Here is a 17,556-nt window from a genome sequence, read left to right as displayed (position 1 = left end):
AGGCTTCATGAAACAGGTTCCTTATTTTCAGAGGCCACCAGATGGCACTCTCTGCTCTAAAATTTAAACAACCATTTAAATGAAACATCATTATTTAACAAAGAGCGCCATCTGGTGGCCTCTGAAAATAAGGACAGTGTTTCATGAAGCCTCATCAGCCCATCACTATTCTATACTGTAAATGATTCATGTTCAGCCATTTATAATGAATGTCTGGATGCAAACAGATAATTGATATCTTTGAATATCTATGCAAAATATGGCTCATGAATGCAAGAACACATATTCATGAATGTGTTTCTGCAAATCAAGTCATCAGCTAACCACCTAATCTAAAGCAAAACTTGTGCTGTAGCTGCAGTTTTGTCTCAGTATTTTACCAAAAATTCTTCATTAAAGTATTAGATTCTTTACTAAAATTGTACATAAAAAATATTAGACAAGCACTATGACATATTAGCAATGAAACATGTTGAATCCACAATGGAACGACAAAATATTTGATGTGCGATTTTGAATTATAAACACTGTTATTTCACAAATGCATGCAATCTATAAACAAACAAAATGTATGTATTTACTATGAGAGTTAAATAATCTCTTTAATTGTTTTATGAGGTCTGAGCATGAAAAAAATAGTTATATTCTGAAACATATATCTTTTCCAATATGCTGCAGAATACCTGAGTTAGTCTTTGTAATAGTGATGGGCTGATGAGGCTTCATGAAACAGTGTTGAAACAGAAGCCACCAGATGATACTCTAGGTATAAACAAATATGTGTGGTTTCATCGAAATGGTTGTTTTAATGATTAAAGATTTTCGTGCACAACAGCACCATCTGGTGGCCTCCAAAAATAAGGAACCTGTTTCATGAAGCCTCACCAGCCCATCACTACTTTCTAACAGCTGTGGACATGCAACCATTGGAAAAGTGTGACATTTCACCTTGTTGAACATTCGGACAATGTGGTAAAAACGTAGCATCACTGCAATAAAGCATAGGTATTTTGTCTTAGAACAAGCACGACTGCCCACCATAAGCTCATATACAGTAGATGTGGAGGTGCACCGTTCTTCCAAGACACACTGACCTTACTGCGCAATTCAATGAGCTTAATCAAAGAGACACATCTGGTAAGCCTGTGGTATAGATGGTGTAGATCTGACACAGTGGATGTTCAGTGAACTGATGACACAAAGAAGCACAGGGTGATGTTGGAAAAAGGGGTGAAATGGTGTGGAGAGCATGAATCTCTGATTCAAAGCTTTTCATCCCTGCAAATGTTGTAACTCACTGCTCTGGTCTGAGAGACATTTTTCACATTTTCAACTTGAGTGCAACTGAGCTATGGGTGCAGACATAATCACCCCGTTGAATGGAGGGTTTTTATAGTACACACCACCCATTCATGAGGGCCAGTTGGCTCCTACTCTGCCTCCTAGTGGGTAGAGTAGGCAGCGACCACACCATTCAATGAGAGAGGGATACATATTGCTTTGTTGCAAAGAATTACTCCCAGAGAGAACCTCAGCATCTTCATCTCTGCTACCTCCAGCTCTGCCTCCTGTCTTTTCCTCAGTGCCACTGTTTCTGAACCATACAACATTGCTGGCCTCACCACCCTTTTGTACACCTTCCCTTTCATCCTTGCCGACACCCTTTTGTCACACATCACACCTGACACTTTTCTCCAACTACTCCATCCTGCCTGCACCTGCTTTTTCACCTCTTTTTCACACTCTCCATCGCCCTGGACAGTTGAGTCATTCATTGGGATGATTGCATCCATATGGGGTGTCCATGAAAGTGCTTTTGAGCTTGGCTAGCAGACGAAAATACAAAACTTTATTTTTGAACACATACTATTGAAACACTGTATGGAAATGTACTGTTTAGGCATGGGTCTCAAACTCACAGCTCTCAGGTTCTGTGGCACATGGCTTGGTGTCCAAATTGTGTGCTTCCTCCTTGAAAACTCAGTCCCCATGGAAGACATGCAAACTTGACCATAAAAGTGTGCAGCTAAATTCAAGGTGCAGGTGCAGTCACCGGCAACAAATGACGTAATCACAGTCAAAAACCAGCAGTACAGTGCAATTTGAGATCTTAACCACTAAACCATATTTCTATAGTTGAACAGCAATAATAGCAGCCACGTTCTCAGCAATGAGCAACAGTCTTACCTGAAATCCTTGAAAGCCATCTAGATGAGAATATGAAACGAAATGAAACATGCCCCTCTGAGATTGCTCGCGCTTTGATGCTGTTTCACCTGACACAGTCAACACAGCCGCTTTATGCTGTATCATCTTCATGCAGTTAGCTAGTGATGCACGGCACCAATTTGTTAGCTCATTCAGATACAGGACCAAATGACTCTATATGACCGAATACACCAAAGAGTGACATCATCAGTTTGATGTATGGCATCAACTCTAATGTAGTCATACACTCGAGGTGTCAGCTGTAAGTCAACGCACTTATTCCCATGAATCTTGGCCAGTATATTTACACTCACAAGAAGGCAGATGGGTGCTTTCGTTTACTCCAACTCTGTCTTTAAGACCACAAAAGTCTTGTAATGTCATCGCCTGAGTAAGTGAAACCCTCCGTAAAGGTCAACCGGCGGAATTTGAATATCTTTGATTAAACAAGGCGCCGGTGCTAGACCATCACTGTAGGTCACTGCATTAGAGAAGTGGTACCCACCTCACTTACCCACTTGTCCCTCCCGAGTCTCCACTCCGGCAGCTTGCTCATTGTCATGTCAGCTGCACTCTGCACTCTTTACAGCAATTTGCATAATCTCCCAACCTACTCATTCTCGCGTCTTGTCTCCTTTTCTTCCCCCTTTTCTCTGGCTGCGGTCACACGGACATAATATGTACTTTTGCTGAATGTGCCACTGCTCTCTTATCCTCTTTACATTATCTGGCTGATTCACACATCCAGTGTCTACCTCGCAACCGAACGTCTCCTTTTTCACAACTTTCCAAATGTCTTGTCGTGAATGTGAAATACAACACATTGCTGAACAATAGTGGTGTTTGAGATATATTTATATATATTTAATTCATCATATGCTTTTTGTCTTTTATAGTTTGTCAAGGCACCGAGAACAAGCTAAGCACCTTGTCGGACTTGGACCTGCAGTACCGCACCCTGAAGAAATACTATGAGAACTGTGAAGTTGTGATGGGAAATTTGGAGATCACCAGCATCGACCGGAATCGAAACCTTTCCTTTTTAAAGGTAGATTTTGAACCTGTTGACATTTGTCTGTCATTGACAGATATGTGGTGTGGAGCGTGGTCGTAACGCATTGTTATTTCATCAACACGATCTTGTCCCTGTGTCCTTTACTAAATTTTAAAATGTTAATGTTGGTGGAGGAAATGAGGAGCTTCACAAGATTAGAGGTGAAGACAAGAATGAAGAATATGATGGTTTGGTGTTCTGATTATATCAGCCTTTTTATCGAAAATATAATATTAGAAAAGGCAAAGGACAAATAGGAGTGTATTACTCACTCAGCATAGCAGATGGTCTCCTGCTGACAGAGGGAAGCTCAGTATTGTGGTGATGGTGAATGAAGCATTACACACCGGGTGTAGAGTGACAGCTGAGTGAGGTACATGGGTGTCAATATTCTGAATTCTGAAAAGTCAAGGGAGGCATGCACACACAGAAAAATAAAATAAAATGAAAGTAGCATAGCAGTAAAATAAAAGTAGCACAGTAATAAAAAAAAAAGTCAGATAAATTACGTTGCAAGACAACAGCCCCCTTGGCCAACGAATGACAGGCATGTTTGCCAATAATCACTTCAATAGAAATGCTTTGTGTACTATGAAGGACATTATATACCAATAAGAGATTTTCGTTGAAGTTGAACAGGGGAAGGAAACTGCTCAGATGGGCAGATATTAAAGATTTTTTTTTCATCATTCTGCCGCTTTCATTTCAGTACCATGGTCAGATGCCCAAGCTAAACATGCCATTCCAGCTTCAGAACCAAGGACAGAGAAAGGGTTTCAGTTCCATTCTTTTCTTTCTATGTGAAGGGTAATAACTACATTCATCCAAGGGCCACAATTCTTTGCGGCTGACACTAGGTGGGCCAGTGGAAAAAAATGTTCTCATGGTTGTTTGTGACCTTTTAACCCGTAATAAATTTACATTGAACTGGGAATTGAACCAGTGCGAGCCAGTTGAAGGTCCTACGTTCAATCACTGATGGTCACACCTGCATCTGAGGCTGCACGTGTGTGCTGCCGTGTGTTTGCAAACATCGGAAACCATGTTCAATAATGGCACTGAGTTCATCACTATCAATATTTTGGTTGATGTCAGAGGCATTTTAGGGAACGTGTATTTAATTCAGTGTCGGATGTCATGTGTTCGGTTTGTGTGCTTGTCAACAGAAGACTCCAAAACAGATGAACATGTTTCAGTAGATCTTTCTGACTTGGCTGGAAATGTGCTCTCTGAGAAGTGATTCGATTTTGGAGGTGTTCAGAGATGGGATTCGTGGCTCTTTGACGGGAGCCTGACTTTAAGGAGCCGTTCCTTTGTTTTACTGCTGCTCCTAGACAATGCCTGCAACTTAGTGTCAAGTGACTCACCTTGATAAAATGTTAGGGTAACAGGAACATTGGTTGCTCATATAAACAAAATACAAATGTTCAACCAAAAGAGAGAGAGAAGATGCTATTATGGTGGTACAGTATTGGATAAGTTTAGAATTTAGATTTGCTCTGAGGAAAAGTGTGCTCTTTTCTTTCCACACGGATCACATGGCTCCTGCTTGAGTTCTGTTCCTGGCACGAGCATTATTTATACATGTTTTAGATTTAGTTTGCAAGGTTTCTGTGGGGATTTTCTTGTAACTGTGGAGGAACTGTGACCAAAATAAATAAATACATAAATAAAAACACACAGAAGCCAATCAACAAGCAGCAAAGCAGAGGGGAAAGTTTTGTCCATTTTTCAATTGGTGACTATAAAACCGCCAGTCATGAGAAGTAAATCTCAGCCATCTTCACTGGTCCATCTCCTGTCGCATGTTCACTTGAGTTCCACAAGCAACAGACTTCAGTTTTCTATGGGATTTTTCTGTGAAAGACAAGCTGAAAACTGTCATGATCAAGTCCACCTCCTTGATGTGTTAGGTGCTATCCGTTTGTTTCGATGTTTCCAATTTGTTTAAATACGTTTGATCACATGAGATTTCTTCTTTGAAATAATTCTTCAGTTTACATGAAGCGGAAACTCTCAATTTACATTTAAAAATCAACCAGAAGTAACTGATAATTTTCATAGAAACAGTCACTGGTGGCAGGTATAAGATTCAGAACAGAGTTGATCACACACGACTTTTCATGATCATCACACAGATGTTTCTGTGTTGTGATGTCACCATATTATGACAAGCCTCCCACTCGCACATACAGTAAAGAGTTTATACTGATTCCACCAGTCTTCTTTACATGAAGGTAGGGCAGAAGACTCAATGGAATAGAGGTGATGACAAATAAAGACATTGCGTACAATTGAGAATCTGAGAATGACTCTCAAATGACCGGCTGGCACCAACAAACAGATTCTTACCATTCACTTGAAAGAGCTGTTCAAAGGACTCAATTCTTTTCTCACATCTCTGGTGGTGTTCTGTAGGGTCACTTGGATTTACAGAGGTTGTGAGTTTCCCCCATTGATTTCCAATGAGATGAAAGGCAGGTCTGGTCACATGACCAGCTCTGGTTAAAACAGGCAGAAACTGACATTCTGACTCAATAAAATGCAACATACATTTGAATCACTGTCATAAATCAACTTCCATGAGCTCATGGTGACATGGATTGGTGGATTTACATGTGTTTTAACGATTCATTCCCAACAAGACAGCTTCTTCATTGTGTCTGTAATGTGTTTGTTTCAGGAACTGTCGCTCTACTGCCGTCTGTTTGTTTTAGCTTGTGTAAGACAATGATTTTGACTGGAAGAAAATCCACATCACCTTTCTAGTTTGCATGTACTGTAAATAACATAACATTACCAGCCTACATTGCTAAACACTGTGTGTGTGTATGTGTGTGTACTTCTATCTATGTGAGAACATGCATGCGTTTTTATTTAACAGAGTAAGGGCATTTTGGCCGGTCCTCACTTTGTCGAGTGTCATTCTGAGGGTTAAAACGACAAAATAGCTGGGTTATTATATGATTGAGGTTAAGTTTTGCCATTTCTTTTAGATGGTTAGGTTTAGGGGAAGGCTGGGGGAAGCATTATATATATCTATGTTAATGATGGTCCTCACTAAGATAGGAAGACAAACTTGTGTGTGTATATGTGTGTATCTTTGTGGGGACCTTTTGCAGGTGCCCACGGGTCCAAACCTCAATTTGAGGATGAAGACTTCCAAATAACTGGGTCATTATAATTGGGTTTAAGTTTGGTTCAGAGTCCTGTTCATGATGGTCCTCACATAGATAGGAAAACAAGCATGTGTGTGCGAGAGAGGCTGGGGAAAGGGTTATGGCAATGAGAAACCTCACAATGCCCCCACAGGGATAGCAATGCAAACGTGTGTGTGTGTGTGTGTGTGTGTCATCTCCCATCTTAGGACATGTGAAAACAGGAGTGCACACACCACCAGGCAGCATATCTGAGTGCTGTGGTTTAATGAAGTGTGGTGCCGTCTCATTACTGGGCCCGTGCCATCAAATGAATTCTCTAAACAGTCCCATGAGGCTCGGCTTCATTAGGGAAACAATTAGACATCTGGGGGATTGGTAAGTGAATGCAAGAAAGATCAGGGACGTGGGCTAACCATGTTTCTGGGACAACCTTTGTTGTGACATTAGTGCCGACCGGCAGGAGACGTATGTGCCCTGCTTGTGTGCTGCGGAAGCCTGGTGACCTAACGTCGCTCCCTGATCCTCACCGCCCCTGGAACCACAGTTCTTCAGGTCCCATGAGTTTCGGATAGATGAGGTATCATATAATGTAATTTTGGGAGGCTGCCAGATGGCGCTCCTGGTTTGGAAATGTTAAGTTGTTTTTAGTCCAAACATTTTACAGCAGACTGCGCCATCTGGTGGCCTCTGAAAAGCAGGGCACTGTGTCATGAAACTAGTGATAGGCTGATGAGGCTTCATGAAACAGTGTCCTAATTTTCAGAGGCCACTGCCTGCTGTAAAATATTAGATTTAAACAGCCATTTCAACCAAGAGTGCCATCTGATGGCCTCAGAAAATTAGGACACTGTTTCATGAAGCCTCATCAGCCCATCAAATCTACATGAAACCTCATCTCCCCTTCATTAATATGTTGTGAAACTTTATTAACCCAACCTCTTCCTCACTGGAGAGGGAAATGGTTTGGTGCCACATGGTCTCTTTCAGTGTGTATGTTTGACATGCCCCTGTGTAGCCTGAACAAAAATGTAAAGAAAATACACACAATAACGTTCGCATCTGCCATTTAAAATCTGACTAAAATGATCAAACTTGTCTACGAGTAAAACTGGACTAAACTAATAAGTACCGTAACGGACTGTACTGAAACAAATAGCAACTAAAATGACACCTTGACCAAGACTAATACAAAAACTGATGGTGTCCATGTTCCTTTAAACAATACACCCAGTGCAGAAAGATACAACAGAGCAATTTACGTCTGGAAATTTTGTTTTCTCACTTTTAAACTGTATCCAAGAGAAATATTAATGATTCAGCGTTAAAATATTTAAACTCTCGGGTGCCTGCAACTTGATAGGCCCAGTTATCTAAGTATATGGATGAAGTGTTTTTGGTGGATACAGACTTCATTTTAACCTCCACTAAAAGTAAAGAATTCTGCCTTTTATATTTTCCAAAAACCTGCAAATGGTGAATCGTTTTAGGTGGATAATTGAAAATGAACTTAAGGCCTCTATGACTGGAAACACTTTACCTCAATTCAACTTTTGTCATGTGAAACATGACTTAACATTTCAAATGCACGCAATAAGGTAAAGATGACACAAACTGAAAGCGCCACCTAGTGGCCTCTGAAAATCAGGACAGTGTTTCATCGACCCTGCAACACTGTTTCATGACACCTCATCTACCCATCACTACTCAGTCTGCTGTGTCCAACATGAAAACACATTTCCATATGACTACTGTTGCATGCACTCAAACATGCACACAGTAGTAACTGTGGAACATTTTACTTTATTAGTGATCTAGTTGCACTGATTCGTTTTGATTCTCCTGTTGACAGGAAGTTGTTATCACCACTTGGTGGAAGTGACTCATCCTGCATGTGCTTAGCTTGTGTGCTTATGCAGTCTCAGGCGCACCAGAATTTAAATATTGCATGAGCCATCATCAATATTTCTCTTAGATGAAACTTGAGAGCTGAGAAATTATATTTTGAAGACAGAGTCCATTGAGGTATTGGGCTACGTAATGCATTGTCAGGAATTAGGTTGTTGTTTGGTCAGAGGTGTGAAGGGAGGACGTATGCTGAAAACTAGAAAAAGCATGAGGGTTTTATGGAACATTTTCAAATACATAGCTAATTGCCATTATTTTTCTAATATAAACATTATATATATATATATATATATATATATATATATATATATATATATATATATATATATATATATATATATATATATATATATATATATATATATATATATATATATATATATATATATTCCTACCAGATAGGTTGTACATCCAGAAGAGCTGGCGACCAAGGTGTCTGAAGCCCAAACCTTCAACCTTGGGCCACTCTTATATTGTGTCTCAGGTAGGGAGGGGCATGGGCTGATGAGGCTTCATGAAACAGTGTCCTAATTTTCTGAGCTGTCAACACATTCCTGTTGATCAAATAATTATGTGTATGCAGTGGTTTGTGGTTTACGTGTGAGGACGAGGTGAAGAAGCGGGTGCAGGCAGGATGGAGTAGTTGGAGAAAAGTGTCAGGTGTGATGTGTGACAAAAGGGTGTCAGCAAGGATGAAAGGGAAAGTGTACAACATGGTGCTCAGGCCAGCAATGTTGTATTTTTTGGAAACAGTGGCACTGAGGGAAAGACAGGAGGCAGAGCTGGAGGTAGCAGAGATGAAGATGCTGAGCTTCTCTCTGGGAGTGAGCAGGATGGATAGGATCAGGAAGCAGTAGATCAGAGGGACAGCACATGTGGTCAGGTGTTTAGGAGACAAAGTCAGAGAGGCTAGATGGAGATGGTTTGGACATGTACAGAGGAGAGAGAGCCAGTACATTGGTAGGAAGATGTTGAGGTTGGAACTGCCAGGCAGAAGGTGGAGAGGAAGGCCAAAGAGGAGATTTATGGAGGTGGTGAAGGAGGACATGAGGTTTGTAGGTTTGAGAGAAGAGGAAGCAGAGGACAGGGTGAGATGGAGGAAGATGATCTACTGAAGGGTGAAGCCGAAAGGAAAAGAAGAGGAGCCCTTGAAAAAATGTGGTTCCCAAAATGTTTGCTAAAAGGTGCCTTCAATATCCCCGATCGGATTTGGTCCGATCCAATTAATGATCGGACCAAATTAATGAGGCACATTCACACTCATATGGGTAAAACAGCAGATATGTCAAAATCCTTTATGACCCAATATCAAGCTGAATTGTGGTTTTGACAAAGTGTGCACAAGTAGTATCACATTCTGGACCTGATTCTCTCTATTTTTTTTTTATCCACCATCTCATGCATAATGCATTTGAAGGAACAGGAAATCCAGCAAATGAAGCAGCGAATTGAGAATTCTAACTTTTCTTGGAGTGAGAAGAAGAATATAAACTTGAGGGCTGCCACTGTGGCTGCTGTTCCTCAGGGAGTCACTGTTGGGGTCTTCACCGCCTCTGGGGGGTTTGGTCAGTTGTGATGTAGAAACAGCTCTTGCTTGTTACAGGACTTGCAGTGTTTATACAGCAGCATTTAACACCAGCCTTTTCAACAGAAAATACCTGAATCAATACATTCAAAATCCTCATTCGTAAATATTGTGTTCCCGTAGCACAAATCTGTTGTGCTGTTGTGAAGTCTACAGTGCAAGGTTCGTGTCTCACTTGTTAAATGAATGGTGTTTCCATAGTGAGGGAAGGAGCAGGGTTGGAAACCTTTCAATGAAAAGGTGGCTGTGTGTATTTTGCTTCTCAAATAGTGAAATATTGTCCCTTCAGTGGCGACTCCAACATGTGATTCACACATCACTCCTGACAGAGATGCTGTGTCGGGACTCAATCATTGTCAGGAATAATGGCGGCAGACGTGGAAGGAGCTCCGCTGCAACTGGTCTGGTTTGTTTCTGTCACAATCAGCCGACCCAAAAAATGATTCCGACGCTAACAGCTGATTAGGCTGCAAGCAGCATCATCTACTCTAACAAATGCAGATTTTTTAGCTTCTGATTGAGAACACATTTCTCTTTTAAGTCAAAGAATAAATGATGGAAAAAAAACACCCACGCAAGTGAGAGTTCAAACCTGAGTTCGCATCCGATTTGTTTTGTTTTTCTTAGTCATCGCTAATGTGATGTAAATCCAACGACTTTAGAAAGATGAACTGCTGCAATAGAAACACAACTAAGTTTCACTCGAGAAATCGTACTTGAAATAGGTGATGTTGAGAACCAAATAAAAAGAATTTCTATGAGAATAGGCAATGGCTTCCTCGCTACATCAATGTGATTTTAACAATCCTGTTTAGTGGACTGGAGGCTGAGAAACATTCGATGCAGACGCAGAAGGATTCATGGTCCTTGTGGCAGATTTTAAACCATAATTATTCTCCAATTATCTCAGATTTTGTCTAAACTTGACGCAGGGCTGCAAAATGACTGTAACTTGACAGCACAAATAAATAATTGAGTTCCTCTCGTCGTATCCCACTTTCCATGAACTTTGTAAAGTCTGTCATCTTTGCTGCCTGGATACGAACAGCAGAGAAATGTGTCTGAGAGATGGAACAATTTGGTGTCTGGCTGTGTTCTCCATGCAAGTATGCAGGGGGATTTGGGGTTGGAGAAAGTAGTGCATCTCTCCCACTCGCAGGATGCACCAGGTCCTTCTAGTCATGAAGAGTTGAGCCGTAAAAGCATGACGAAGAAGTCGGAGATGCGAGTGACGTTTGTCACGACATCATCGACCTCTCAACCACAAAACTCTGCATCATGAAGACAACAGTGCGGGGCTTTTGCAGATTCCTGGGGTGGAGTTGGACGTTTTTATATTCATGCTTAAAAAGAATTTTCTCTATCAAGAAGGATTTTACTTTTCCGCATTGTCTTCCCCAACTATTCGGCTGAGGCTTCTTCTGGTCGGCTGGTTCTTCTTCCCACACATAAATTAGCTCTCTTTTCCTTCATGAATTATTAACCACGCACACACACACACACAGGCTCTCACTCTCCCATCCACCCACTTAAATCAGGAGATGAATATTTGTTTTCAGCTGATACGACTGAGTGGGTACCTCTATTGAGGACTGCTATTCTTGTTAACACACTTTATCCTGATCAATTTCCAGAGAGATAGATTTGGACTTGAGGGAATTCATTCTGTAGTATGGACAAGGCATTCTATACTAAATGATGTAGAATATGTGAAACATTTTGTTTGACGATGTTCCTGCTTCTTTAAACTTCTTTTCTTTAAACTTTTAACTTGTACAAGTGAACCCAAAGTGTTGGTAAAAAGAAGTGATAGGATGATGAGGCTTCATGAAACAGTGTCTTTATTTTCAGAGGCCACCAGATGGCGCTGTCTCCTCTAAAATCTTTGGATTGAAACAACCATTTCAATCTAACGTCACATCATTTTTTAAACCAAGAGCACCATCTGGTGGACTCTGACAATTAGGACCTCTTTCATACCTCTTACTCCTAATCGTGACCGAGCAACCGCTTGGATTTCTGGCTCCATAAGTCCTTCTCTGGCAGTTTAGCTGGTCTATTATGATTTAGCAGGGGTGTCAAACTGATCCAAAAAAGGGCCAAAGCGGGTGCAGGTTCTTCTTCCAACCCTACAAGCACATATAGGTGAACCAGTCCGGGATCAAATGCTTACAGTGTTCAGACACCTGATTGGTGAGAAGGTGACCGCTTCATTGGTTGGAACAAACTCTGACACCCTGGATATAGAGACTCTAGTAGGCCGACGTCCACATCGATGCCACTGATGCAACCATTTACAGCATTGTGTCTCAGCAGTTACGTTTACAGCAGCTTCATAGATAAACACATTCTTCCCTTGTTGCTACTTGGTGTCAGCGCAGTTATAAAACATCCTCCGCCAATGTTCCTCTGTGTGTATATGACTTCACTGTGACATTTTGTCGCAACACGTATTTCGTGTGACTTCCTGGAATGATGTCTTATCTTTTTCCACAGACAGAGTTTCCCCAAAAGAAAACAGCATCATTGCGACAGAATGATGAATTAAGTGAACAAAAACAATGTCAGGGACTGTGTGGATAAAACCATTCATCTTGGCCTGTCAGGGTTTGACCGTCCTCATACTGGAGTTGTTTTCTTCGCTCTGTCAGGAAGTGTTATCAGCGTCCAGAATGAGTGTGTTCTGCACTGACTCTCAAAGACCACAGGTCTCTGTTGTGTGCACATTTAGATGCAGACATGTTCTCAACAAGTTTACTCTGTTGTGCCGGTTATGTGGACATGTCATAAAAGTTTATTTCAATTCGACTTCAAACACACAAGAACAACTCTTCCATCTCAACTTGATCTTAGGGATAGTGAAGATCAAATATTTTTCTATCATTTCTTCCTCTTTTTAGTGGATTTTCTTCAACCAAACAGACTGTCAGATGTTTATAAATGGCGTCCATTTTGATTAAACTTAAGCGAAGATTATTAGATACATGCAAGGGAAGAGTCACCGTAACTCTAACCCTTAACCCTGGTTTGAGGGGCTTTACATTGCGATTGACACGTTGTCCAACCCATAGAAATTAATATAAATCTTTAAAAAATGGATGTTAAGTGTTGTAAACAAACACTTGTATAGTTGTCTGTGAATTTCAAAAACTGAAGTTAAGGAAGATAGGCAAGCAGGTAGTGATGGGCTGATGAGGCTTCATGAAACAGCGCTCTAGTTTTCAGAGCCAGAAGGCGCAATCAGTTTAAAAATGATGTGAGTTTTCATTGAAATGGTTGTTTAAATCCAAATATTTTAGAGCAGACAGCGCCATCTGGTGGCCTCAGAAAATAAGGACACTGTTTCAATGTGTCCAATTCACCTCGTGAGCATGTCTGTAGGCTGTGGGAGGAAACCAGAGTACCCAGAGAAAACCCCGTGCAGAACATGCAAACTCCACCCAGAAAGGTCCAGAGCTGGATTCAAACCCTGAACCTTCTTACTGAGAGGCAGTAGTGCTAACCGTTGCTCCACTGTGCCGCCTGAAACAATAATAATAATTTTTAAAATTCATGTATTTATTTTTCTCTCTTCTTATCACCGTGGTTAGATAGAAGGCCACTTAACCTTCACGATATCAGAATTTATAGTAGCCTGATGATACCAATGTCTCCCAAAGGGTCGTGGTAAATTGGCTACTTGACCTTTTGGAACATTTGCATAATTATTATTTATTTCATTTTTCCTGTTTGCTACCCGGTCAGGTACCTTCTACGGATCGTGCTCAAAATATCATTTTTTGTTTCCTAACCTTGAGAGCTCATTCTGAACCGGCACACTCACCTTAGCTCAACTTGGAAAGTAAATTGAACATGGGAAACGGAGTTCGCTGTGAACTCTGAAGCACAATCTTCCCTAAAACCACTCCCACCAAAAATAAATCCCTTTGTCTAATGGTACAGAATCCCAAAATGTCGTCTTGAATGTCAATGAATCTGCAGTGTGGTGACGTGATGCAATTCTTTCCAACGTTTCCAGCTTTTTCAAACGAGTGATTCACGTTTATTAATCCTTTTGCAGATGGTTGAGAAGTGACGAGAGCGTGGCGCTCTTTCAATCCCCTCTCAGTTTGGCCTTGTTTCCATGGACGTCAATAGCCTTTGCTTTGGTGTTGGGCTGACTGTACATGTTTGCACACACGTCCCTTTTTTGATGCGTCACATTACAACTCGACATGAATGATTTTAAGACAAAACAGAGGAAGTATTAATGCAACAGCCATGATCTGTGTACTCAATGTTCACTGGAAAGAAGTCGTACAGCGAGTGGCTTCATGAGTGGGTTCAAGTGGCTTCAAGCTTCATGAAACAGTGTCCTTATTTTCAGAGGCAACCAAATGGCACTCTCTGATCTAAAATCTTTGGATTTAAACAACCATTTCAATGAAACCTCACATCATTATTAAGCCAAGACCGGCATTTTCCCTGCAAAATAAAGCCCCTAAATTAACTGATATAACTGCACCTTCATAGCAACTGTATTTTCTGTCTTATCTGTAAAACTGGTAGATGTTGAGACAGAAAAAGTTGGAGCAAAAGTAGTTGACTTCAGTCAAATGAATGGATGCTGCAGCACCATGGAGTGAATGGAGAGAATGGACTTTTTCCAAGCTCAAACCACACATGGAAACTCTCAGATGATAACTGAAAAGTTCACCTCTCAAGTTGCCTTGTTCGTAATTGTCGCCACCATAAATACTGAGGTTGATAAGATGACATGTTTCGGACACTTCACCACCGCTGCCATGTGAGCAGACTGTGCCAGTGGCTGACGAGCACAAGCTTTGTCACATAACTGCATATGGTCTCCCCAAAGGCAAAAACCATAATGCCATACGCCACTGTTGCTACAACAGCTTTGCCTCATGACTAATGGATTCGTGTTGCCACTGGAGCCGGGCCATCCCACTCTGTACTGCACTGTCACAGTCGTACTTCAGTCTGCTAATTTGGCCACAAACTACCCTTTGGTGGTTTTAATTTTCAGACTGCGGGTCTTTGGTTTAATGTGTCTTGACAACACTGACGCCTCATGGATGGGGATTATGATTCTCACTCATATGAGATGGCTGGGTTGTCCTAGATGATAAAGTCAGGAGCACAGCGGCTGCTGGAGGCTCAACAGCCCTCCTTTCCCCCACCCTTCCCCTGAAACAAACAGAGAGTCATGGTCAGCATTGTCCAGTGTTTGGGGCCGGGTACTTCATTTCCATCTGTACAGACTTTTGTATGTGAACAAAACGTGAACCTCTTCTTTGGCATGATGTCAAAATGCCTCGTGTGAAATCGATCAGATTTTCACTGTCTATGAATATGTGGTTTACTTACAGCAAACGTACAGCAACATTTCTACATCATCATTAAAAACCATTTCCACATATTAGTGCTGGGCTGATGAGGCTTCATGAGGCTTTACCAGTTCAGAGCCCACCAGATGGCACTCTGATGTGAGGTTTTATTGAAATGGTTGTTTAAATCCAATGATTTCACAGTTGTCAGTGTTATCTGGCGTGCTCTGAAAATTAGGACACTGTTTCATGAAGCCTCATCGGCCCATCTCTAGTGCATATGTAAGATATATGTGTGTCCACACATGTGGGAAGTTAATAATGCTGCATGACTCCGGTTTAAGCCTTGTTCATGTGAACTGTACAGACCTGTAGGGATGGTCTGATGAGGCTTCATGAAACTGTGGAATAATTTTCAGAGCCCACCAGATGGTGCTCTTGGTTTAAAAATGATGTGAGGTTTCATTGAAATGGCTGTTAAAATCCAAGGATTTTGATAAAGATTAGAACAAGCAGCGCCATCTTGTGGGTTCCGAAAATAAGGACACTGTTTCATGAGCAATAATTTTCACTTGCAGCTGTGGTAAAGCCTGGCCCCCAATGGTGGTGGCGGGGCACGAGTAGGTGAGACTGGTGAATGCCATCAGAAGAAAAGGAGACATTCGTGCTTAGATATAAGTAGCACTTTATTGAATTAAACACGACTGTGCTCCTTTGGGATCCATCACAGTAATATAAAAGCCCCTAAAACAAGCTGAATGGGGCCCTAGGTTCCAAGACTGGTGCCAGAAAACATTTATTTCAAACCTAAACTTTCAGCTAAGAACCTTGCCCTTCACTGTGACCGTCCTGGAGTATGTAAGTTTGATCTTAGCTCTGTGCAGCCATCAAGCTTTTCCCACTTGATTCTATACACATCGACTCTGTCGTCTAGCACTGAGCGCAGAGCAGCATACAAACTTGAAGTTTCTAGTACGGTTGGGAAAACTCCATCAGAAGCATTGCTGCAGCACGTGTAGTGGGATAAGACCATGTCATGCTGTTTTTGAATGGTGCAGAAGATTTAAAGCATTATGTGAGGATGTGGAAAACGACCCCTGGAAGACCCTCAATGACCAGGACAGAGGTCAATACTGAGTGTGTCGGGCATATGGTGTGTGGCGATCATCAGTTGGCTGTTTGGCTGATGCCACCATTCAAAAACACGTGAGCGAGACATTGTCTCATTGCGTAGACGTGCTGCAGCAGCCCCAATGCTTCTGACAGAGTTTTCCCAACCGTACCAGACGCTTCAAGTTTGCACGTCGCTCTGTGCTCAGTGCTTTACAACCTGAAACAGACTGTATATATATATAAAATCATGTTGGCTGCAGAGAGCCAAGATCACACTTACATACTCCAGGGGGAAGACTCTTAGATTGTAGTTTGGGTTTGATACATTTTTTATGGCACCAGTCCTGGAACTTTTTCTGAGACAATTGCTGCAATGGCCTGGACCTCTCGGAATAAATGCTCGATATGAATGAAAAAGCTTCATGTAAACAAGTTATTCGGCACGACATCCAGTTCGGCTTGTTCCGAATGAAATTCCATTCCAATTGATTATGAATTTTCATTCACTGTGTACAGTATGGGTACAGTACATGATATATCAAGCAACGTTATCGCTGACAAACATGAGTCCATCCGCATCATCCATCTCTGTGCCAACTGTGAAAACACTAACACACACAACACAAACAAAAGCACTTATTGTAGCTGGTTATGGTTTGTATCAAAGTGACGTGAAACAGATGTATTGAACAAAGTCCAGCCTCAAACCACCATGTTGGTGTGGCGGTTTGTTTACAGTGTTTGTTTACATTGAGGAAGTGGTGTGGCGGGAGAGAGCCTCCTCTATGCTCTGGCTCTGGCTAACCTTGTCCAAGTCACGGTATTTCACTACAATTTAAAATCTTGCCACTAGTGTCAATATTTACTGTTAAAACTAGCAAATATTCAATGTGGACTACGGAAAAGAATTCAATTAGCTGATAAACTGCCAACAATAAACAGTCTGTCAATTCAAAATTCATTTTGAGGCTCAACCTGGGCACAGACTTTTGACCTTTCAAAAAGACTTTGAGCTTTTTTGGCTGTGTACAGTGACTTTTATTTTCTCAAAAGTGAAGGTCGGCGAGCTATAACACCTTGAAGGAGTGGATTTGAAGCCCACATGAAACGTGTCTTTGGGTTCAAAACCTTCCTCGCTCCATGTTTGATGTCGTCCATACAGAAGTGGGTGAGATATTCAGGCCCGCGTCAATCCACAAACCC

General features: G+C 41.5%; 1 protein-coding gene across 5 annotated transcripts in view; it reads left to right on the top strand.

Moving 5' to 3' along the window:
• LOC128758496 (receptor tyrosine-protein kinase erbB-4-like) overlaps positions 1-17,556 on the top strand; it is a 225,157-nt gene that overhangs the window by 103,602 nt on the left and 103,999 nt on the right. For all 5 annotated transcript variants that reach the window (XM_053864526.1, XM_053864491.1, XM_053864500.1 and 2 more), the window contains exon 2: positions 3,105-3,256. In XM_053864526.1, the coding sequence (XP_053720501.1) occupies positions 3,105-3,256 (152 nt within the window). The remainder of the gene's footprint in view (positions 1-3,104; positions 3,257-17,556) is intronic.

The sequence above is a fragment of the Synchiropus splendidus genome, chromosome 1, assembly GCF_027744825.2.
Source record: "Synchiropus splendidus isolate RoL2022-P1 chromosome 1, RoL_Sspl_1.0, whole genome shotgun sequence".
Taxonomy (NCBI): Eukaryota; Metazoa; Chordata; class Actinopteri; order Syngnathiformes; family Callionymidae; genus Synchiropus; species Synchiropus splendidus.
The sequence above is the reverse complement of the archived record's forward strand: the minus strand, read 5'-3'. Positions and strand labels throughout refer to the sequence as shown.